This window comes from Lissotriton helveticus, chromosome 9, assembly GCF_964261635.1.
Source record: "Lissotriton helveticus chromosome 9, aLisHel1.1, whole genome shotgun sequence".
Taxonomy (NCBI): domain Eukaryota; kingdom Metazoa; phylum Chordata; class Amphibia; order Caudata; family Salamandridae; genus Lissotriton; species Lissotriton helveticus.
The window spans coordinates 523,412,518-523,437,124 of NC_136070.1; the positions used below are offsets into that span (position 1 = coordinate 523,412,518).

General features: G+C 43.7%; 1 protein-coding gene across 1 annotated transcript in view; it reads left to right on the plus strand.

The window, feature by feature from the left end:
- ACTR10 (actin related protein 10) overlaps nucleotides 1-24,607 on the plus strand; it is a 186,669-nt gene that overhangs the window by 105,682 nt on the left and 56,380 nt on the right. The window contains exons 9-10 of the mRNA XM_078660372.1: nucleotides 21,227-21,306; nucleotides 21,404-21,477. Coding sequence (XP_078516498.1) covers nucleotides 21,227-21,306; nucleotides 21,404-21,477 — 154 coding nt within the window. The remainder of the gene's footprint in view (nucleotides 1-21,226; nucleotides 21,307-21,403; nucleotides 21,478-24,607) is intronic.

The window sequence follows — 24,607 nt, forward strand, 5'->3', positions numbered from 1 at the left end:
GAGACAGATTAGTGCTATGGGTGTTTGTGCTCCTGGACATACTGGAAGTGGGGTCTCTTAAAGTTATGTGTGCATTGGAATCCATGAACTCGCTTGTCTAATATTTTCTTTTGGGCGTCTGATGTCTGTCGATAACACCTGTCCTTGTTATTCTAAATGAGAAAATAAATTAACAGAGTTTCTACTTTGACACTCTTCTTTTTAGTAGTGTATTTTATCAGTCTGTGGAATGTTTTTGGTTACTGTATGTAACATCATGAAAGATTGGTAATGCTTTTTTGTTAAAACATTTTGTTTGAGCAATTTGTTGCTTTGCAAACTCCTGCCATCTAGTGTTGTGTCTGGATGTGTGCAAGTTGTTTTTCTTTGAATAAGTCATTGAGTCATGAGGTAAATTGACTCCTTCTCTTGGTGATAATGCGCATGGGCATCTACTCCATTGTTAGATTGTTTTCTTCCTGCCGTCTCATTCGGATGTGTATTACAGTGTTCCGGTTCGAGACTGTTTCAAACTCCTTTCAGTTTATAATTTACCCTTACCCACATCGGTATTATCGTATGTGTTCCCTTCTATGCATTTAGAAAATCTGGAAAACTATCGCCTGTCAAATCGAACCTCTTGAACAGTAGCCTTCGGGCCTCGCCCTTCTGGGCCCATCTTTCCATCTCTTTGGCTTCGCCTTAACAAGTCCTGCTGATGGAACAGATGCAATTCCTTTTCTGGGAGGTGCCATGCTAAATACCTGCGGACCAACCCTCACCAGGTCTGCAATCAATGCTTGTCTGCTGATCAAAGGGAAGAGGACTGCGATAGTTTCGGTCGAAGAAAACCTTACAGGACCTAAGTGAACATCGCAGGGAAATGCAGCAGAGTGAGGTCGATGATACGCCCAACATCTTCAAACACCAAAATGTCGAGGAGGAGGAACTTCACGAGGGCTCTGCAGCTGCGGAAGAGGCTTTTTCCACTGATGACTCTGGCTCCAACTTAGAGATCGTCCTCCAGATGCAGGAACTTCCAATGGGTCAACATACTGTGAGTACTGACATCCCTGTCCTGCCAACAAAAAAGCATTCTGTTCCGACAGAAAAAAAGGCTCCTGGGCCATTACTGCCAGCAGGCCTTACTCAGTGCTGAACATCTGCTCTGGATGCCCTGCCCTCTGGCTTTGCTTGAAAGCTCAAACAAAGCCATTGGCTTACACATTGAGCCAACCTCATCCATCTCCGGCTCCAAAACGACCATCTTGGCACCGAAAATGTCGAGATCAGCCTTGAAAATCCAGTGGAACCTATCCTTCACCATAAAATGAAAGAATGATTTGAGGCATGCCTGAAAACAGATACTTATGGAGGCTAAAACTGGCCTTATCATAACCAAAGCTGTGGTGTCGGTGCCCCCTCCATCAAAGTGGCAACTTTCCTTTGGAGAAGCAATAGACTTGCCGGTACCTGTTAAAAAGAGAAAGACAGACCAGGCTACCAGTCCCTTGCACCCTCCTATGCCTCCACCCTACATTCCACCACCTCATTCTCAGGGTGAACCCTCCCACATTTCACACCCCAGTGGTTACCACATTCCTTCACAGGTGGCCAGGGGGGGCGGATGATTCTTATGATGCACCACAGCCTCCAGATCACTGACCAGATTCACATTGATCCCCCAGGGGGCATCTGTACTCCACCAAACCATTGCTTCCTGATGACACCACATCATATCAAGTGCTCATCAGCAGGGCCGCAGCATACCACCATGTCCCGCACCATAAAGAGCCTATGGAGGAGGATTTCCTCTTTGAAATCCTATCCAGTATACATAGGAGCGCCCAGTACCTCCCTATGTTAAAAGGTATGATGGTTTGCACTGATAACATCTTCAAAGACCTTGCGAGAGCACACATTGTCACTCCCAGGGTTGGCAAAAAATACAAAGCAGCTCCCTCAGACCCTGTTTACATCCGAGGGCAACTTTCCCCTGATTCACTAGTTGTGTCCAATGCCTGTAAGAGAGCCAATTCACAAACCATAGCTGACGTTCAACCTCCTGTTAAGGAGTCTAAGCTAATTGATGCTTCAGGAAAGCGAGGAGATGCGCTGTCCGCCAATGACTGGTGGATTGCTAATATACAAGGCATATTAGCCAGGTCTGCTCGTGCCCACTGGGACGAGATGGAGGAACTCCTCCAGTACCTCCCGGAAGAACATAGGAAAAGGGGACAAGAACTCGTAGCCTAGGGCAAAGTCATTTCCAAAAACTCTATTAGGTGTGCCCAAGACTCCGCAGATACAACTGCCAGGGTTATTAATACCACTGTGATGTTATGTAAACATGCTTGGCTGTGTATATCTGGCTTCATGGCAAAAGTCCAGCAAAAAAATGTCCCCTTTGAAAAGGAGCACGTCGTTGTTCCACAAGTGGACCAAGTGTTAGCAAAGATAAAGAAGGACACACAGGTTGCCAAGTCCATGTGTACACTCCAAACCCCATGACTCCTTTCTCTGCTCCTCATGGTGGGCAGGCTCAAAAGCTGCATCTTCCCATTCCTTTTCATCATCCTATCGCCCATATAGTCACAGCTCCCATTCACGAGGCTATTGTTGGGGCACATATAGGGGTAATAACTTCAAAGGTCGTGGTAGAGGTGCTTCTTCACCTAGTGCAGCACTCACCACAAAACAATGACTCAGTTCTCCTTCCCCCGATTATTTAACACCCGGCGGGGGGTTGATTACATCACTTCCTCCCCACTTGGCGATCCATAGCATCAGATCAGTGGGTGTTGTACATTAACTAACATAGTTATTGTCTGAAACTCATCAACACGCCTCCAAACATTTCACCTAGCACTCTCAAACTCTCTGTGGAACATCAAACACTGCTCAAACAGGAAGTCCAAGCTCTCTTGCTCAAAGGAGGAATAGAACCTGTCCTTCTTCAACATCAAGGGTTAGATGTATGCTCCCTATACTTTTTTATCCCCAAAAGGGCAGTTCATTGCGGCCCATCTTAGATCTTTGGCCCTTAAATCCTTAAATCCTGTCAGAGCTTTTCCATATGGTCACTCTCCAAGTCGTGATCCACCTCTTCAGCCAGGTGACTTTGTCAGCAATAGACTCAATGGACGCCTACTTTCACATTCCAATCCATCCAACACATCGCAAAAACCTCAAGTTTGTCATATCCGGCAAACATTATCAGTTCAAAGTCCTCCCATTCGGAGTCACTACTACGCAGACAAAACATCCACATTTTCCCATATCTGGACCACTGGCTTATCAAAGCCTGTACCCTTTCCTCTCTGCCATCAACCCACTCAGGTCCTATAGACCTTCTCCATCAACTGGATTTTACCATCAATATACAAAACTCTCATCTTCAACCCTTACAGGGACAAACGTATTTGGGGCTATCCTCAACACCCAACTAGGATTAGTCTATCCCAATGCAACAAGGATTCAGAATTTCCAAACTCTGCTACCACACTTTCAAACCAATCAATAACTCACAGTTAAAACAGTTAAGCGTCTGCTGGGTATGATTGCCTTATGCATTGCCTTAGTCCAACATGCACAATTGCACATGCGTCTGTTGCAGGAATGTCCAGCACGAAAGTGGTCTCTGCCACACGATCAGTTACACGATCTAGTGTTGATCGACATCCTCATTCATTGCTCTCTCCAGTGGTAGAACACACAAAAGCTGTTAAAAGTTCGGCCGTTTCCAGACCCTGTTCCACAAATCCTTCTAACAGCAGACCCATACTTCACAGGTTGGAGTGCTCACCTAAAGAATCTCATAGTTCAGGGTGTTAAGAACACCAAACACCAGAATCTGCACATAAACTACCTCTAGCTTCAAGCTGTTTACCTTGCATTGAAAGTGTTCCTACCTCACCTGACATGCAAGGTGGTCTTAGTCCAGACGGACATTGACAAACATGCACTATGTACAAAAACGGGGAGGGGCACATTCTCTACAGTTATCACATCTATCTCAGACCATTTGCCATTGGGCAGTACATCACAACATCTAGCTGTTTGTGGAACATCGCCCAGGAACAAACAAGCAACTTTGCCGACCTTCTCAGAAGGATTCAGCAACAAGTCCAAGAGTGGGTACTCTATCCCTAAGTCCTCCTCCCAAACTTCCACAAGGAGGGGTTTCTACAAGTAGAGCTGTTCACAACTGTGGACAACGCAAAATGCGCAAATTCTGTCTTTAGGTTCCCACACCCCCTATCCAGGGGCAATGCTCTATGGATGAATTGTCCAGGGATATTTCCCTATGGATTTCCACCTCTCCCTCTTCTTCCGTTTCAAGTTATAAAACTCAGGCAGGCGTCTCTCACCCTCATTCTAGTGGCTCCCACTTGGGCTTGTCAACCTTGGTTCACCACACTACTCAAACTGTCAGTATTTCCCCCCGAGACACATCACCTCAACCCAGACCTTCTCTCTCAGAACCATGGAGAAATACGGCATCCAAACCCACGGAAACTCAACCTTGCTATTTGGTTCCTCAGGTCATAGCATTCGGTTACCTGAATCTCCCACCTGAATGTATGACCATTCTCAAAGAAGCTTGTAGACCTACAGCTAGAGCATGCTATGCAGCTTAGTGAAAAAGATTTGTATTTTACTGCTGTAATAAGCACCCTGATCCATTTAATGCGAAAGTATATAACATTGCCTGCTACCTTCTGCATTTACAGCTGCATGGCCTTTCCTTCACTTCAATACGCTTACATATAGCTGCAGTGGCTGCTTATTTCCAAAACAGGCAATACTTATCTTTGTTCAAAATACCAGTTATTTAAGCCTTTATGGAAGGTTATAGAAGAGTGATTCCACCTAGAGTCACACCTGCACCTACATAGAATCTTATCATTATTCTTATCTCACTTCGGATCGTTATTGTGCTCCTGACACTGACCTTAGAGTAACCTTTCTTCCAACTACACAGGGATAGGGTGGTTCTTCGCACCAACCCAACATTTCTTCCAAAGGTGGTCTCCACTTTCCACTTAGCCAATTATTTGAGTTAACCAGTCTCACATGTGGAAAGGGCTGTTCAGAAATTAGATGTTAAAAGAGCTCTAATGTATTACATTGACAGAACCAATGATTTCAGTGCAACTAAGCAACTCTTTGTTGCTTTTTTGCCCCCTCACAAAGAAAAGCCCATATCCAAATGTGGCATTTCTAGATGGATTGTAAAATGCATTCAAACCTGTTTCGCTTAAGCTAAAAGATCTTTTCCTACTACCCCTAATGCAACTCTGCTCCTAAAATAGGGGCTTCCATGGCTTTCCTGGGCAATATCCCAGTAGCTGATATATGTAAGGCAGCTACATGGGCTACACTACACACTTTCACCAAGCATTATTGTGTCGATGTTCTAGCATGCCAACAAGCTAATGTAGGTCGGACAGTATTACATGCACTTTTCCAAGCAACGGCAATACCCAGAGGTTAGCCACCGCTTTTGGAGGCCACTGCTTTACAGTCTATGCAATGCATGTGTATCTGCAGCCACACGTGCCACAAACCGATTGTTACTTACTCTGTAAGCTTCTGTTCTTGGCATGTAGTGCTGTAGATTGATATGCACCCACCCTCCTTCCCTGACAGCTGTACCAGTTGCAGTTCCTTTTACCTTTTTCATATGCAGGGACATCTCTTTAGTGATACTTACTCATACTCCATTCTCACTTTTCTGCGGGAAAACAATCTAACAAGGGGGTTGATCCCCAGTGCATCATCACCGAGAGTAGGAGTCACTCTACCTCAATACTCAAAGACAACTTTGAAGAAAACCGACTTTCACACATCCAAACCAAACACTAGATGGCAGGAGTATGCAAAGCATGTAAATCTACAGCACTACATGCCAAAAACAGATGCTCACAGGGTAAGTAGAATAAACCTTATTATGCTTCACAAGAGATAGAAATACATCCACCAGTAATACACCTGACTACAACCAACTCATCCCATAGTAATGGTTTTAAAGCACTGTTCAGCATTTTCAGGCTGACAAAATGTAATTAACAGCCGGTTTAAGAGTGTTCAGAGTCCTGATGTTTAGTTGACCCAGAGATTCTAAGTGTTCTCAGTGAGCAATAGCATTTCAGATTAGACACATCGCTTTTAGATAGCCTATCAGGGGCTGCCAAACAGTAAGAAATGTATTGTTTGTCTCTTAAATTATATGAGAGCATTTCCATGGCAAGGACATTCCATAGTCTACGGGACCATGCCTGCGCATCAGTGCTTTTCGGGTTCTTCTAGAGCAATGCTATTTTTTGTTTCACTGCCAGTATTGTGTGTGATAACAGTCCGTTGGCCCCTCCTCAGTACCTTCCATCCCTGTGGTCCAATGCCCAGAACTGCTGTGGTTGGGTCTTCTGGGATTGATGGGCCCAATGCCTCCTTTATTTGGCTCAGACTTTCTTTCCAGTATGTTGCTAACATCAGGAAGAGTCACCAAATGTGTATAAATGTGCCCTCCAGCCCAATTTCTCATCAATTTCCATGTGTGGATGGAATTTCTTTAGTTTCTGTGGAATTAGTTATCAGTCATACATGATTTTATTACAAGTCTTCATCCCTTGAACGCTGCAAATCAGCCGCAATGTGTCTGTTCAAATCCTCGTCTATTCTTTGTATGGCACTTTCCATGGAGTATTGATTACAATTTCTGCGAGAAGGGCAATCTGTGATTTATTGGCAAAGCTTTTAGTTTTGTGTAGATTGCTGATTTCAGGCTTTTAGTAGAGTCCTAGATCAGAAATAGTTTTTCAAAAGGCGTTGGTTCCCTCGTCCCAGGCTTTGTGTCGAATCTGGTGATACCAAAGTGGATGATGGACGGAGCGTGTAAGCAAATCAAACACTCACCACCAGTCAAATGATCTGGGTTTAATCCATCACCATTCTTTAGCTCACTCCACCACCCCAGTTCAGACAAGGCCATATGCAAATCAGTCTGACCCTGTGCCTCATAGGAACAGTCCAGCCCGAACTGCCAAGCCATGTCCTCTCTGGACCGGAAACAAGCATCCTGGGACCGGTTTCAAGTTCATAACCCTCATCAGCCAGGCTATCTTGAATCCAGTGGCAGAGTGAGCATGCGACCCACGTCTGGGCATACCATGCCAACTTAGGGTGAACAAAGCGGTAACAAGGGGGATGATGGACGGAGTGTTTGAGCAAATCAAACAATCACCCCCAGTCAACTGATCTGGGTTTAATCCATCACCATTCTTTAGCTCACTCCACCACCCCAGTTCTGACGAGGCCATATGCAAATCAGTCTGACCCTGTGCCTCATGGGAACAGTCCAGCCCGAACTGCCAAGCCATGTCTTCCCTGGACTGGAAACAAGGATCCTGGGACTGGTTTTGGGATCATAACCCTCTTCAGGCAGGCTATCTTGAATCCAGTGGCAAAGTGAGCAAGGGACCCACGTTTGGGCATACCCTGCCAACTTAGGGCGAACAAAGCGATACCAAAGGGGATGATGGACGTGGCGTTTGAGCAAATCAAACACTCATCCCCAGTCAACTGATCTGGGTTTAATCCATCACCATTCTTTAGCTCACTCCACCACCCCAGTTCAGGCCATATTCTCAGTTTGAAATCTGTCCGAGACTGGGTGAAGGATTTAGTTGTGATGTTGTAAAAGAGATCCCTCAACATAAAGCTGTCCCCCTTCCTCCATGTGGCAAATTGAGTTGTGCCCATAGCGGGAGAGATGTCTGGATTGTCTAGGATCGGGGGAGGAGAAGGTCTTCCTTGCAAGGGACTTAACGAGGGAATCCCACAATTTCATGAGTGGATGCAACACGTCTGACACATAGGACACTATTGGTCTCATATTTTTAGGAAGCAACAAAAGGTCCTGAAAATGGTCTGCCAACTAAATGCATTTCCAAAATGGCCACTGCTTTTTCACTGAGGGGCTATTTAAAAGCGATGCAAAGTTGCGCTACCAAAAAGTATTCTTTAATGTCAGGGAGGCTTAGGCCAGCCGGGTTCCTGTCTGTTTGGAGGACCTTTCTCGCTACCCTGGTTCTGCTTTTCTGCCAAGCAAATTGATTGCATACCTTGTGTAAACAATGCATAACTTGCGGTGATTGCCACAGGTAGGGCCTGGAATAAATTCAGCAACCTACAGAGCACATTCATTTTAAAGGCCATTGCCGTGACTATCCATGATATGAATAGTGTTCTCCATCTCTTCTGGTCATTTTTTTACTTCTCTTATGAGGATGGGGTAGTTTGCCCTGTACAGTCCCTGAAGCACTGGAGTAATCCACTCCTAGATATCAAATGGATTTCTTTGCCCATTTAAAGGAGAAAAGGGTCTCTTTCTGCTCGAACCCATCCTTCTGTATTTATTCTCAGGATTTCTGATTCGTTGAAATATATTTTTGAAACCTGATACAGTGCCATAGTGGTGTAGGAGGGGTTGGTTAACTTTTATGGACTGGGCCGGATCCACCTGTGTCAGTAAAATGTAATGGATTTTGTGTTTTACTCCCCCAATGCTCATTCCCTTTATTCAGGGGATTTGCCTAATCAACTGGACACATGACTCTATATAGAGAGAGCAAATAGTAGTGGGGGACAGAGGGCATCTGTTTCTTGTCCTGCAAGTCTGTGCAAAGCTATCTGTCTTGACTCCTTTGATTAAGAATTTCACCCCTGGTGTTTAGTAGCCCGCCCAGGTATATTTTTGGATTGTGGGTCCTAGCCCCACATTTTCTAAGACCTGATGGAGAAAGGCCCACTCCACATGGTCAAACGCTTTCTCTGTGTCGATCATCAAATAAGCGGTGCAGTATTGTGTTTATTTCCTTTCTCAGTGAGGTGTAAGATCCTACGTGCATTGTCAGATACTTGGCAGTTTCAAAGCACTGGTGTCTGAACCAGTAAGATTTCCTAGCTAATGTGTCTATGGCCTGTGATAATGAGATTTGTATACACTTTGTTTTTTTCACCCTTCCCCTTCCTCCTTGTAGAGGCTCAGCCATAACATTTGACGAGAATATACCGGGAAGGGAATGTACTGACCTTTTTGTGCTGCAACGAGCTGCAGAAATCCTCATGGTCGCCCTTCATAGACATCCGGTGCTTATTCTTTGTAACTATTCTGTGGGGCACTGTTTGTCTTTGCTAAGAGAGTAGTCAACAAACAGTAATGCCTCTATCGGGTCTTTCAGGGCAAATGTTTGTTGGTCCTAATGTACAGTGAAGGTGTCGAGGTTTACCGGGAAGTTACTATGATGTAGGCAGAGGAGAACCGTTTTTGTCTTTATCTCCTGGGCCTAACACTCACGACCCCTCACTTTTTAGTGTACGAGGAGTCTGGCATTTCCTATGTGACTGATTTGAACAATGGTGGCTCCCTTCTTTTTTTGGGTTTCCATCTAGGCAAATGAGCATACCTCAACTGAGAGATCATTGTAACAGACTGCTTGAATTGTGAGAAGGGTCTTTCCATTCCCAGGCTGAAATGTGTGAGCTCTATTTCGAAAGCTATTGGCTAGTGGGAATGTCCACATTCTCTCACTAAAGCAGATATCTCCCGGGCCAAACCGCTCCTTATGAACCATAGCCAGCTAGCTAGGGAAATGATAGCAGTTGAGTAAACTCCTTCTGCGAGATTATGCCATTACCCATACCGCAACTAATTCTGAGTAGTACTTGATATGGGTTTTGAGCCCTTGGGAAAGATCACTCCTAGCCAGATTCCGAATAGGGACCATAAGAACTTTACTTTGCTTTCTCCTGAGTCAATAGGATAATGGTACAATTTTAGTCTGCCTACGTGACGAGTCCCCCGAGCAATCCCTTGAACATTTTGAGTTTTTTTGTAAATATTATGAACCATTAACTGAAAAGTTTTTAAAACCTGTTCTCAAACTGTAAAAGCCTGCAATGTGGGACCAAATATGCTTACTCAGACACACACAACATCTGCAATCTGCCTGTCACCGGAACACAAGGAGCAGGACTGCACAGGCTGCAGCATGTTCAAAAAGACACTTCAGACTAGATGAGACCGACGATTAGCCCATAATATGGAGATGGCAACGGAAGCAGAATTTCCACAAGAAAAAGAGGAACAACAACTTCAATCCTTCAGGCACAAGGGAGAACGTGATACAACAGAAGGCGCCATCATCGCCAGTCCGCACTACGTCAATTCCAACGATTCCAGCCAGCAAGAAAAAGAAGACCTAGCCTTGCTGGTTATCAAAACGACACAAGCACAAAGACCATCTGGCTCAGGCCCCAAAATGAGGACAATGTCAAGGCCCTTGAATACTCAAGGCCAACCCGCATACATAAAGTAAGCACCTAGCCCTCCAAACATCATCCTTAGTGCTCCATACCCTTCACATCAAAAGCATACCTTGGAGCAGAGACAGAACTAGTCACTACTCTTTTCCGGTAGGACTGCGGGCCATAGGAACAATCATGGAGCCGACTCGCATGAAAAAGCCATCGGCACCTGCACACAAGACTACACCTGCACCAACAAAACCATTGGAGCCGAGCAAACACACAGTGTCGACACACACCATATCAGAGCCTAAAAGCACATGGACTCCGAAGAAGGTATCGGAGCATAGCCACAGTTCGGCTCTAAAAAAGCTCTGAGTGATAGCGGCATCCACCGCTATCATTCCGAGACAGCATGCCCCTATCAATGCAAAGAAAAAGCACACTGAAAAGGACATACCAGCTAATAAACCTGTGATATCCAACTCTGTAGGCAATGTGTTTGAGAACCTACAAGAGAAAATGTGAAAAAGCAAGAAACTAGAAAGGAAGTTCTGCCTGAAAAGTCACAAAAGAGGGAAAGGCAGGACACTGATCTACCTCATCCAATTCCAAAAAAGACAACCACAGAGCATAAGGCCACACGGCCTATGCCACTGGACTTGAATACATCTTCACAGCCTTTGTCACCATCTTCCACACACTCGACTGAGGAAGATGTAGGGAGTCAAGCTTACTATACTCATAATCATTCAGACTCCCAAGGAGATCCCCCATATGGCCCAGACCCATGTAATGACTGACATAGTGCTACCAGGCACTGAACTCCCAAAACCACCTAAAACATCTCGCCTAGACGATACATACCATACCACCTTAGACGATACATCATCATACCACTGTGTTATTCAAAGAGCAGGTGAATGCCACAAGGTCAAAATGCACACCACAGAGGAGGAAACAGAACTCTTAGTATAAACACTCTCAAAAAGTGTACAGTATAATATCTCCCAATGTTCGGGTCTGTGCTAAACATCTCAACAGAAATTGTTGAAGAACCTGTCAAGACCATAGTCCTTACTCCATGCATAGAGAGAAAGTACAAACTGTCACCCAACGACCCTCTTTACTTCACACAACATCAGCGGAATCCTTGATAGTAACAACAGCTAGAAAGAGAACAGCTGCTCAAGCCACTGGAGATGCGCCACCTCCAGATCAGGAGAGTAATCATACTGATACAGCAGGAAAGAACATAGCATCTGGACACACAAATCACTTGCTAACTCACTGGGACTCCTGTCCAGATACAACAGGGCAACATTGGATGAGATGGAAGATATTATTGAACCTCTCCCCGAACAGTATGAAAAAAGGGGAGAAGACATATTTGCAGTAGGTAGACAAGTGTTTAATGCAAGCATAAGTTGTGCTCCAGACAGTGCAGACATGGCTGCAAGAGGAATATATTTGCCGAATCTACTATGCAGACACGCATGGTTATGCATCTCTGCTTTTCAGCTGGAGGTTCAGCAACATTTACTTAATATTCCATTACGTGGGGAACACCTATTTGGACTACAGGTAGACTTCCACCTAGAAAAAATTAAGAAAGACACTGAGACTGCTAAATCTATGGGAGCCTTGCAGTCTGCAACACCAAAGCAACAATCATTTTGGAGGTATCCTGGAAGAGGAGCTTCCCAAATCACCACTCCTGACACCAAATCTTATCAAAAGCAGCAGCAGCTATACCATCACAAGCTGGGAAAAGTTACTACAGGGGAGGATTCAAGCCACACGGAAAAGGTAGAGGAGTGACTGCAAGGGGATCCTCTACCTCTAAGCAGTGACTTCTATTCCTTCGATCATACAGCATAAGTCAGGGGAAGGCTACAACAGTTCTACCAGTTGTGTCCAGAAGTAACATAAGACCGGTGGGTGCTTGACATTATCCGAGCGGGATATTGCCTAGAACTAAAAAGCCACCCACCAAGTATTCCTCCACGCAAACAAATCCTCAAACCTCAGCTTGCACACCATCTCAAAGAAGAAGTAAAAGCTCTGCTGCAAAAAGGGGCCATAGAGCCTGTATCACATAGACACCAAGGCAAGAGGGTGTACGCCCTATACTTTTTTAAACACAAAAAAGATGGGACGCTACAACCAATGCTAGATCTATGGCTGCTCAACCTACACATTTTATCAGAACAACTTCCACATGGTGACACTACAAGATGTGATATCACTACTTAAAAAAGGCGATTTCATGACCGCATTAGATCTGAAGGCCGTATATTTTCATATACCTCTTCACCCTATCTGGTGGTTTAGTGGACAGATGCATCCACTGTAGGGGCCTGTGTTCGACTTCATGGTCACAGGTTCAAATCCTGATGGGTCCACTCAGCCTTTCATACCTCTGAGGTCGATAAAATGAGTATCATTGAGTCAGGTAACAATTAACATCTGTTATTTAGCACCAATATATGTTATGTTATGTTCTCTCCTGTTTGTGGTAAATGGTCGTCATTGCCAGTTCAAAGTATTACCTTTCGGGATGACAAACCCCCCCCCCCTCCCCCCCCCAAGGGTTTTCACAAAATGTCTAGCTTTGGTAGCAGCCCATTTAAGTAGAGAGAGTATTCATGTATGTCCATACCTAGATGATGGCCTGGACAAGAGTTCATGCAAACAGAGGTGCTCCATACGTCTGCTACACAAATTGGGATTCACAATGAATGCCACAGAATCCCACTTACAACCTCTTCAGATACTGCCATATTTGGGAGCAATACTCAATTGGATGTCAGCCAAAGCTTCCCCCAATTCCCAAAGAGTTCAAAATCTCCTCAACCAACTGCCTCTTTTTTCAGCCATATCATTACCTAACAGTCAGGGCAGTGATGCACCTTCCTGGCATAAGGGCCTCTTGTGTAGCAGTAGTCCCACATGCCAAACTAACCATGCACTCATTACAAGAGTGTCTCATTGGTCAGAGGCAGAAGGCAATTTGGAGGATCCAGTGTTGATTTCACCCAGGGTCCATCAATCTTTAAGTGGTGGAATGCACACGACGCCCTGCAGGGCACATCTTTCATGGGCCCAATTTGGCAAATGACTTTAACAACAAATGCATCACTCATGAGATAGGGAGAACACATGAAGGACATCACAAGACAGGGACAGTGGACTGTTCACCAACAAATATTCCACATCAATTTCCTACAGCTCATCCATACAGATAGCTCTCCAAGCTTTCCTCCCCAATACAGCAGGGAAGAAATAATGTTCTTCTACACACAGACAATATGACTGCAGTGTATTCCATCCAGAAACTGGGAGGGATACATTCACTGCAGTTGTCTCAAATAGCACAGGCCATTTGGTATTGGCCCTTTCCTCACCACATCCACCTCCTAGCGGAATATCTTCCAGGGGTGCAAAATTCAATTATACTAAGCAGGACACAGTAACAAGTCTTCTAATGGAAACTCCAACTACAAGTTCTATACGACTACTTCCAGCATAGGGGAACACTCGAAGTTGACTTATTCGCCACCAAATAAAACACACAATGCTTTAGCTTCACTTCCAGGCACCTGCATCCACCACAGTCCAAGGACAATGCTCAGTGGATGAACTGGTCAGAGATATTTGTATATGCCTTTCCTCCTCTCCCACTCATTCCATATCTGGCCAGGAAATTCAGACAAACATCACTCAAGATGATTCTTGTAGCAACAACTTAGGAGCGACAACCCTGGTTGATGGTATTGTTTTTAGTACATCACAAGAAGCTTCCCAACATGCCAGATCTTCTCAGTCACAGCAAGGGCAGAGTCAGGCACCCAGACGTCAGACAACTCCACCTAGCCATGTTGCTCCTGAAGTCATAGAGTTTGGATATTTACAACTGCCTCCAGAATGCATGGGCATTCTTAAGGAGGCCAGGCAGGCAACCAGAAGAGCATGTTATGCAGCCAAGTGGAAACGTTTTGCACAAGAAGAGCATTTTATGCAGCCAAGTGAAAACATTTTGCACATTATTGTGTTGCTCAGATATAGACCCATGTGCACCTACAGTGCAACAGCTTGTGTGCTACTCGCTATACTTACAAAACTCACATTCGGTATACACTTCCATAAGACTGCAGCTAGCAGCCATTGCAGCTTTTCTGCAAAATCGCTAACATCAGTCACTTTTTCAAATACCAGCAATCAAAGCTTTTATGGAGGGTTTAAACATGATGATTCATCGGAGCCACGGGTAGGCATTTGCTTGGGTGAGAGAGCAGCTTTGACGACTGTTTGTCAACATGCGCTCCTCCACTCCAATGAAAAATCTCATGGGGCTTTAGTTTGGCTCCAAAAGCATTGATTTACAAGAATATACCAATTGGGTATTGTATGAGTGCATGTTTTTTAACATGCACACAAGACTCTTACATTGATCAGGCATACCACATTGTTTTTTTAAGAGTGGTGCAGGGATCAACCATTTTGGTCCTGAAGAGAAGCCATGGAGAAGGCTTTGAAACATGTAGAACAGGGAGGCAACAGTTCATAACAGCATACGTCCTTCAAACCCCCATTTCTACTAATACCAACTATAGAGAGTATTAAAATTTTGTTTCCAAACAGCCAGGTATTTTTTAACTCGCCATATTCCCTCTGACCCTTCCACTCTCACACCAACACATAGTATCACCTCACTAATAAGTGCTCTCACAGCGGGGCGGGAAAAACATGATGATGAAGCATGCCATCAAGGGACCTTTTGGTGGGTGAGGGTTATTTTAACAGAACTTTCTGTTTTCCTATACATCTTTTGGAAAACCTACTGTCTTCTATACACGCACTATAGAACTGGTCTTGGAAGAATAGCATTAGTCTATGAATAAAATGTGGAGTTTGTTTTTTCATGGTATAAGATGGCGTCAGATTTACACATATATGTATTATTAGAGTATTACATGCATGTTCAAGAACAACATCTATCCTACAACACTACATGCTCACTCGCCAACATGGCAGGGGAAAAAATTAACAAAGGAGCAGTTGGACATGTGCTTTCCCTGGAGGAGATGGAGACTTGACATTGCACCATCAATAAAAAGACTCTCTTGGGAAAAACAACTCATAAAGTCCGAGCCCAACACTAGATGGCAGGAGGGTTTATAGCTTGTGAATCTGCAGCACTACACACTGAATAGATGCTTACAGGGTAAGAAAATTACTCATTGATCCTATTTTGTTTTACATGAATGCCGGTGTATTTGTAATACTTTCATTATTGTTTTTAAATAATTTGAATAAAGCTCTTTGATTGTTTTTGATTCATTGCTTTTTGACCAAGAAATTACTGGGCAGGGCTGGATGGGAAAACAAAGTGAAGAAAGATGCTTTTAAAATATGTAGGCAAGGTGACTTTGCATACCCATGTCTTTTTTTAGTGCCTGGAATGCTGACAGGCCCATCTACCTTTAAGGAGACTGCTTAAAAACCACAGTTTGGCACCATTTTGTGAAGGTTTTGTTGTTGGAGGGTACGCTTCAAACCCCCTAGTAGCAGTAATGTTTGCTTAGCATAGCACAAAAGTTTCTCTTAAGAATCTCTGGATTCTTACCAAATTTATGTGAAAATAGAGCTATAAAATGCCCCCTTTTCCCAGTTTGTTTTCAGATATTCTCAGAGCAGACCAGCCCTGCCTCAGCATTCCTCAATGAGTTTGTGCCCACTCACTCCACTTGCTTACTTGTTCCAATTCAAGGAATGGATTTGTGCTCCACATTTTCAAAGTTCACCAGCTGCCACTGGGCGAAGCATCCAACAAATTCCTTAAACTGCAGAAAGACCTCACATGATCATGGAATCCTTGTCATATGTGCTCCCGATACGTTTTCGTAGCTTAAGTCTGCTTTGGATGTTGACTTGGGTGGGGTGTTGTATGAGGAGTGAAGGGAGGCTCCGGTGGGTCCTTGCTCTCCTCACCTACCTCTCAAGAGATGGCCATATGAGCTAGGTACTGGTTGATCAAGTTTAAATACTTGATCACATATATGTTATCCGAGTCCACATGTGGCAAATGCAAAAGAGTCCCTACTCCTTTTTGTGCTGTCGCACTGCTGTAGGTTATGCCTTTTTGTAGAGCACTCTAATCACCCACGAGGTTATCCAGGTACTTGGGCAGGCGTGAAGGTGTGTGGTCCCCACAGCATTATTCAAAAGCCAGGCCTTCAGCTTCTTGTCTTGCGAAATGTCAGCTGCGAAGAGGAGGCTCTGTTGGGTTATGAGAGGTCTTTCTATGTATTGGAAGTGATGTAGGATAATGAGCAACCTCATGCTCTGCTTTGTGAAAGCGGGGGGTTGTGGGGGTGCACGTTAAAGTGAGGCTGAGATTAGGTGTTTGGATGGATTGTGAAAGTGTGTGTAGCTGATGGGTCCAGTGTTGTGTAGGGCTTTGTAGGTGTGCTTCAGAAGATTGAACTGGCTGCGTTTGTGAATGGGGAGCTAGTGAAGCTCCATGAGGTGAGATTTGGGTGCGGCGGGGAAGGTTGAATACGAGTCTAGCGGCAGCGTTCTGTGTGGTCTTAAGTTTGTTTCGAGGTATAGAGTTGTGGGGTTGTTGGATCAGTCTCACTCGGAAATTGGAGCTACTCTGCATGATGGGTTACTTGGTCGTTAAAGATATGTTAATGCATCAGTCAGTCTTGGCTAACCATTGCCTAAAAAGATGTTGCACAAAAATGGATGCTCAGAATCTGAGCTGGTGGATGTATGTTTAACCATCTGTAGTGTCTGTCACTGCAATTCGGAGCATTAAAAGACGTGTGCCTGTGGATGTCTCAGTTCAGCATATCGGGCTCCATTTAGCGAGGACGTCCTGTAGGGGGATGATGGGTTGCATGGTTTGATCCCAATCACCGTTGCATTTCTACTGCAGTGGCTGTTACTGTGTGCATTATGGTAGTCTTGAGTTGTCTTATAGTCTGAAAAAAAATGCAAGCGAGGTGTTTATCCTCAGAAAGTAGATGTATTGACTGGATATTATGCTGGTGGTGCTGTTTGGAAGTGAGGAAAAGTCTTTGTCCTTCTTGAACCTGTAGCTACAGTAAATGCAGCCAGAGGAATCGATCGGTTTAGTGTAAATTCCTGAAACACATTCCATTGTTATAAACGTCGATGCTGGTTCTGCCTATTTTAAACACTGTACCTTTCCCATTCAAACATTTTGGTCTAGCTGGAGTAGGATACTATTGTCTAGGTAGTAGAATTTTTACCTCACCATGTCGATGTATAATATCATTTGAATTTCGTTTTGTTTTTTGCTTTGTGTGTTGGCTTCTTGTTCTACTAGTGTTTATGTATTTGTATATTTGAGAATAGTGTTAAGTTTATTTTTCCACAGTTTCTGTTATCCAGGTTTTCATTAATTACGGTACAAGAATTAAATATATTTACAGTAATGATTGCCTAGATTGATTACTTTGGAAGAATTGTTCTATAGCTAGATTGTAATTGTCCCTGCTTCCCTGGGATTACTGGGCAGTTCTTGTCTGATACATCCAGTTAAACCTGTGGCATGGTGTCCAAGAAACCTTGTTAGGTCTTGCCTAGCGCAGCGCGCATGCACTGCTCTATGAGTAGGCCTCTTGGAATCACTTCAGACTTCCAAGAAACTTCTCCGTGTAGGTCTGCCTCCTCCCACACATCCCATTGGCCTTTGCCTGTGGCTTTCAATAATGAAGCACGCAAATCGCCAAAGGCAGGTGCATGTCCCGCCTTTCTTCAAAACTTTCACTCCCATGGTCGCTGGAGCGAGCAGCGGCGCGCCTGCACTGCTCTAGGAGAAGGCCTCTTGGAATCACTTCAGACTTCCAAGAAATTTCTCTGTGTGGGTCTGCCTCCTCCCACACATCCCATTGGCCTTTGCGTGTGGCTTTCAATAATGAAAGCACGCAAATGGCCAAAGACAGGTGCATGTCCCGCCTTTCTTCAAAACTTTCACTACCATGCCCTTTCGGTCTCGGGAGCGAGCAGCGGCGCGCCGGGTGCCATCTATTCTGGATCAGATTTCCAATTAGCTTTCACTTTCGTGTGCAGCGGTGGGAACAATGGCAGCCGCATTCCTTACAGCGTGCGCTGCAGCAAAGGAGATCCTGGTTCTGTAGAAGGATGTGCTGGGATCACTCCTCTATGGCGCTTCAGGATTCTAGGCACTATGATGGACTTGATCGCACTGAGGAAAGGTGGAGGAGGCGAATGTCCCTCCCGAGTGACGCCCTGTGCTCCCCGATCGCTTACTCAGCACATCTCAGCTCCTCTTCCTTTTGTTTGTAATCTCAAGTGGCCCAGAGCCGCTCTGTCAGTGCAGAGATCTCAGATAGACACGGGGGGCAGGTAAAGCGTTGATGCATCGGTGCACGCTGCCGCCGCTGCACAGCTGCTAGGACCCACCAGGCTGCAGCCCTGTTAGCAACATTCACGTACTCTGCAAACTTCTCTGCTGGCTTCCCATGCTCAAAGTCACAGCCCGAAACCAAGGCCACTGGCAACTACATTATCTCAGCTCTGAGGCCACTGAAAGAATGGGCTCACAGCCATGAGTTGTGTCCTTCGGGGGTGGGGGTGCTCGAGAGAATAATAACTCCTGCAAAATCAGCCCTGCACCAAAATCGGCTTAAAACCGGCCCTGGCAAAGAGCACGGGGCGCCTCCAACCGTTTGCCGCCCCTCCCCGTGGGCCGGCCGAGCACTTTGCCACGGCCGGTTGTGGTTCCCAGTCCGGCCCTTCTCCTAGTCGATGCCAGAAGAGTACTACTAGCGTTTCCCAATATAGTAGCAAACCTCTGTAGCAAGCATTGGCAAAGCCAATAGTTCTCACCTTTTGCGAATTCTATTGGATTTGTCAATTTTTTTTACATGTCGCACAGCAGTTGAGCTTCTATGCAACATGGCTTACATTTTGTTTAAAAAAACGCTATGACATAGACAATGCTGACCTTGTCACAGCACTTTTTTTCTTGCTGTACTTTAAGGCATGTTGCGCAGCAGCTCCACTGCTGTGCAACATGTAAAAAACTGGAATAGCCAATAGATTTTGCATAGGCAAAACATATTGCCTTTGCCAGTGCTTTTTTTAATAACCCCTGATTGCTGCGTCAGATGCGTTTAATGTGTCACAGCTCATACAGATTGAAGCCTGCCCCCCAATAGTGTAACATCTGTTTTCCTGTATATAACTACTTTGTACCAAGGTAGTCTATGTTGTCCGCAAAGGAGGTCTTCAGACAAGTTCGTTGAATCTTTCTGGGTTGCCACTTATCAATCTACCATTGGAAGCAACATTGGTGTATTCTAGGAAGCGAGGAGTGACATAACAGTGCTTGTGCTTGAAGGATGCCTTATTTCGGGGAATTGGTATTGTCACATTATGGCTGCCGAGGAAAAGCACGGCAGTAAAAATGTGTAAAAAAAGTCGTATGAGCATAGAGAAGCAGTCAGAACTTCAACTCCTCAAATAAACAAACCAGATGCACAGTAAAAATAGGTTTTATTGTGTAGAGTGCTTTTCCCATTATTGAAGCTTTTGCACAACAGTAATTTTTCTAAGCCACACAAGTTAGTTATAAAGCTAGAGGTCTCTGTTTCTCAATTGGATTCTACTTTTCGTACAACACAGAGACTATCAAACCTATGTCCTAGGATGTTGTGAAAATCCAGGGTTAATACAGGCGTCTAAAGAAGATGCAGTTGCCACTGAAGTGAGATTTGAGAAAAAAATCAAACAAGCCACTCCATTAGCTTGCTGGTGATAGTTGTTGACATAGCTACAAAAAAAAAATCTAAATGAGTGAATGTTATTAAGAAATCTCAATGCTTATCCTTGGTAAGGGGTCCTCAAAGGTGGAACAAAAAGGGTTGGTTACATTTAATAGATGCAACTTCATTACATAATCACCACAAAGGAAGATATTTGGAAGTAACAAAATGGGCTTTCTAAGATGAATGCTTGAATGCTATTTCCCAGTTAAGCCTAAACAAGCATTTAAAATACAATAGATTTTGCACTTGCGAGAGTTTAAGCTATTGGCATTGTAAATGACCATGCCTTTTATTTATCTGTTTGATAATTACAGCATAACTAAAAGTCATTCTTTTAAATGCAAGACCTATTTCATTTTAAAGAAGCTGCTGCCATTGTCCCGGGCTGTTAGAAAGTGAAACCGTGCATGGCCGACTGGATGTTGCAGGAAAGCATGTCGTGTCTGCAGTAGGAGAAACTCATTAAATAGTGCTTACAGATCTACCGTGTAAGTAAAAGGGCCAGTACTCATGGGAGGTTACAAATTAAGACAATGCGGTACTAAGGAGGGACTAACAAACCTATTAACGAATCAGAAGGCAGCATTTCTGAAGGACAATGACACAAGCCAATGACAAATATGGGCAGAGCTTCAAGAACGTACTTGAATACAGCATGCCTCGCAAAGCAGCGCATGCGCTGCCCAGGCTCGACCTAAAAGTAGTGGAGGTCAAGCAGTACGTAATGTGGCCACTGTCAACTCCACAGAGCTACTTGCCTCACTCCAGGAGGTACCTCAGAGAGGAATACGGATTCCCTTAGAATGTGTTAATCTTGACTTCTGTAGCTTTCCTTTTTTGTTGCAGTCTGCTCTCTACAAGTATTGTCAATGTAAAAAATAATACCATATTTCTCTAACAAATTAAAGCCTTCAAATTTGGCAAAACCCTGTTAAAGTTCAAGTATTCTAAAATATAGAAATTGAAATACATATTTAGAGGCATGTTGTTTTTCTATTTCAGCAGTGCCTAAACTACACTTGTTCCCACGTTACTTAATATTTACATTTGAAAACAAGCCTATTTAATAATTTTATTATTTCATTAATATTTTTCATTTGTTTTAATAGTCCGTACATGTTTTGTGAGTGACCTTCAACGTGGACTGAACATTCAAGCAGCAAAGTTTAATATTGATGGCAGTGCTCAGGTAAGATGAAGATTCCTTTGTTTGCCTTTCAAAAATACATATTCTGTTACTACTCTTTTTCCTTATAATCTGTGCTTTTGTTTTTTCTGTTCTACAGCGCCCTGCACCACCTCCTGATGTTGACTACCCTCTAGATGGGGAAAAGATTTTGCATGTTAATGGATCAATCAGGTCCGTTTTCCTCTATATTAATATTTTACACATAATATAGCCTTTAAAAAATAATGCGTTATGGAAGTCATGTTGAACTTCTAACATAAACCCAGCACTATAGTGGCTATGCTGTCAACTATTTAACTATAAAATTTAAACCCGCTTAACTGAATTGTGTGATCCTGAGTTAACATTTATATATTCCTATGCCACATTTCCTGTACCTAAAGAAAATTGGCAGTACTTAGAAAAAGACAACCCACACTGTATTAAAAAAACAAGCATTTGCAATGCAATAGGTCTCCCATTTGTGAGAGTTAAAGCTGTTGGCCTTGTAAATGACAATATATTTTACCTATGTGTTTTGGTTTGTAGTGTAGTGGATGTTTGAACAGAGACGCAGCTGCAGCACTGTCTAGAGGACTAAAAATAGGGAATTACTACTCGGTATATTGCCAAGATTTAGGGAGAGGCCCACATTCCGGTATTGATTTGGAAAGCAGAATATGATATGAGCCCCATATGGATGGTTCTGTGGCAAATAAATCTCTTCGCATGCAATCAGATCCAGGTGCCTACCCTGGGGCTATAACTGAGAGCGTACCAATAGAATCTTTGAGAGGAATTTCAAGGGGAGTTATAATTTCATTTGATTTTATAAGTCCCTGGTTTGATGCTTCGTCTGGAGTCTTTACACTAACTTAATAAGGTCTCTCAAAGAGTTCAACCCAAATCTGTGGCTGTTAACATGGGATGTGCCATGCCAGCTTCCATGGGCAAGTATACTCCAAAATGTCTTATTGGCCTCTGTTCCAACTGCTTTCACCAAGTCACTTCATACCTCCTTTATCCAGTCTGGGATACCCCAGTGACTGCTTCCTCCTCAGTTATAACTGCTTCAGAATTATCAAATGGTTCAATGATTGCGAGTGACCTTAATACGCCCACTGCTATCACTGGCCCCCTCAAGGATGAATGCTCAATAAAACGCTCAAGGGTAGTAAGAATGCTGGATTCCTTGTTTTGCTCATTTATCCTGATGTAGACTAACTTATTACCATTTGAAATACATAAACCAAGTATCTCAGGTAGGTTTAAGTCTCCTGATTGTGCAATTCAGGGAGTTTTTGTCCCATATTTCTAAATCACCAGCGGGCTGCCCTCTCTCCTGCTAAATAGCTTTGCAACAAAAATTCATGTAACCCAACATATACACCTGCTGTACACTCTGGGTTTCTTGGACTAATCAGATATCAAAAGAAAAGTCAACGTTCCCCCATAACTGATCTGGAATTTTGGATTTAAGACTGGCAAAGTTCCAAGAGAGGATGCTCCACTTGTCTTTAGAGATCATAGAGGGAGTTGACGATGGTTGGTATTGATCAAGCATACAGTGTCAATCCTCTCTTGCCACCTCCTGCTGTGAGGTCTCTGAATAATTTGAAAGAACAGCATAATGAATGTCAGTCCTTGTCAAGTGAGTATTATACTTTAGACTGATATTTGTTGTAACCTCTTAAGGGAACCGAACCTGTAGTGCAATTAGTTCTTGCACCAAAGCCTGTGATGACAACAAGATTTCAATGTAATCATTTTACTCTGAGCCAAAAAGCCAGGTCTTTATTTTTTTCCTGAAAAGGATTTCGGAAGGGTCTTGCCAAATTTCCACAGGCAAGGAGTTCCATGCTTTATGTACAATTAGTTTGAAGACGCTGCCTCCTGCTCTTGCCGATTCTAATTTCGTAATGATGGCCGTTTTAGCTTCAGCTGATCTCAGATTTCTAGTCAATGCATTTGGTTTCAACATCAGCTGAAGATAGTGAGGGCCTTGGGAGGAAAGAGACTTAATGCAATATCAGAGTGCTTTAAAAAGAACTCTGTCTTACCGGAAGCCAGTGTAGATTTCTCAGAGCGGGTCTAATGAAAGCCCACAATGTGTGGAAGCTTCAGCAATGCCCGAGCCGCAGCATTCTGGACCTGTTGCAGTCTGTTCAGACAGGACACAGTCACACCCAGATATAGAACGTTGCAGTAGTCTAGCCTGGATATCACTAGGGCCTGGATCACAGTTTTGGGGTGGTTTCTGGCAGGAGATGAAGAATTTTCCTCAAAGATCTCAGTGTCCCAAAGCATTTCTCTACAATGGGAGTGATTTGGGCATCAAAAGACAACTTATCGCACAAGATACTTAAGTTCTTAATCTTGTCCTTGGACACAGGCCGAGGATCCAGGTTATCGGGCCACCAGGAATTTGACCAGATGTTGATGTGATTGCCAGGACTACTGCCTCCGTCTTCCCGGCATTCATTTTCAAACAATTTAGGTCTATCCATGTTGCTACTTCTGATAGGCACACATGAAGGGAGGAACCCACAATGTCGCTATTCTGCGACAAGGTGATGACAATTTGTGTGTCATCTGCGTATGAAATAATGGAAAACCCATATACAGTGCTACAGAAAGACTTGTGGTGAGTTATTTGTTTAACCAAGTGAAATATACCTTGATGGATGTTTTCATCCATTTCACCCCTTGCTAATACCTCCAAGGTGTCAATCTGCATTCAGAAAACGTTTTGCTCTACATGTAAGCTTCAAGGCATCTTCCCTTTACTATGCAAATATGTTCACTTTTATTATCCATCTTTAGTTGCCGGCTTTTTAATTAGTTCCTGTAAAATTGGCTACATGAGAATAACCGACTTAAGACTGGCGAACTGCTGCTCATCTGAAGTAAATCTTCTATTTACACTTTTTTACTCTTGTGTTGGTTATCATCTCCAAACCTACTGTGTTCTGGTCAGTAAGGGCCATAGAATAGTACCTGTCTGTCTAAAAGCCTGTCTGGTAAATTGTTGAATACGTCCACTCCAAAGATGTGTATGTAACCTGAAAACCATGTTTGTTTACTACTCTTCCACCCAAGCTCTCAATTAATAACATGATTGCCATTAAGTGAAGTAAAAGATTCATCATTAAGGATTAAATCCAATTCATTTGTGCTGTATGGTTGTGATGATGATTATTGATCTTCCTTAAAATTACCACAAAAGGATAAGGAGTAAGCAAGGGGAGCTGGTTACAGGCAATACTTACTGTTCTTCTCCTGGATTCACACACTCGCATGATCTTCTTTCACAAGGTTTCCA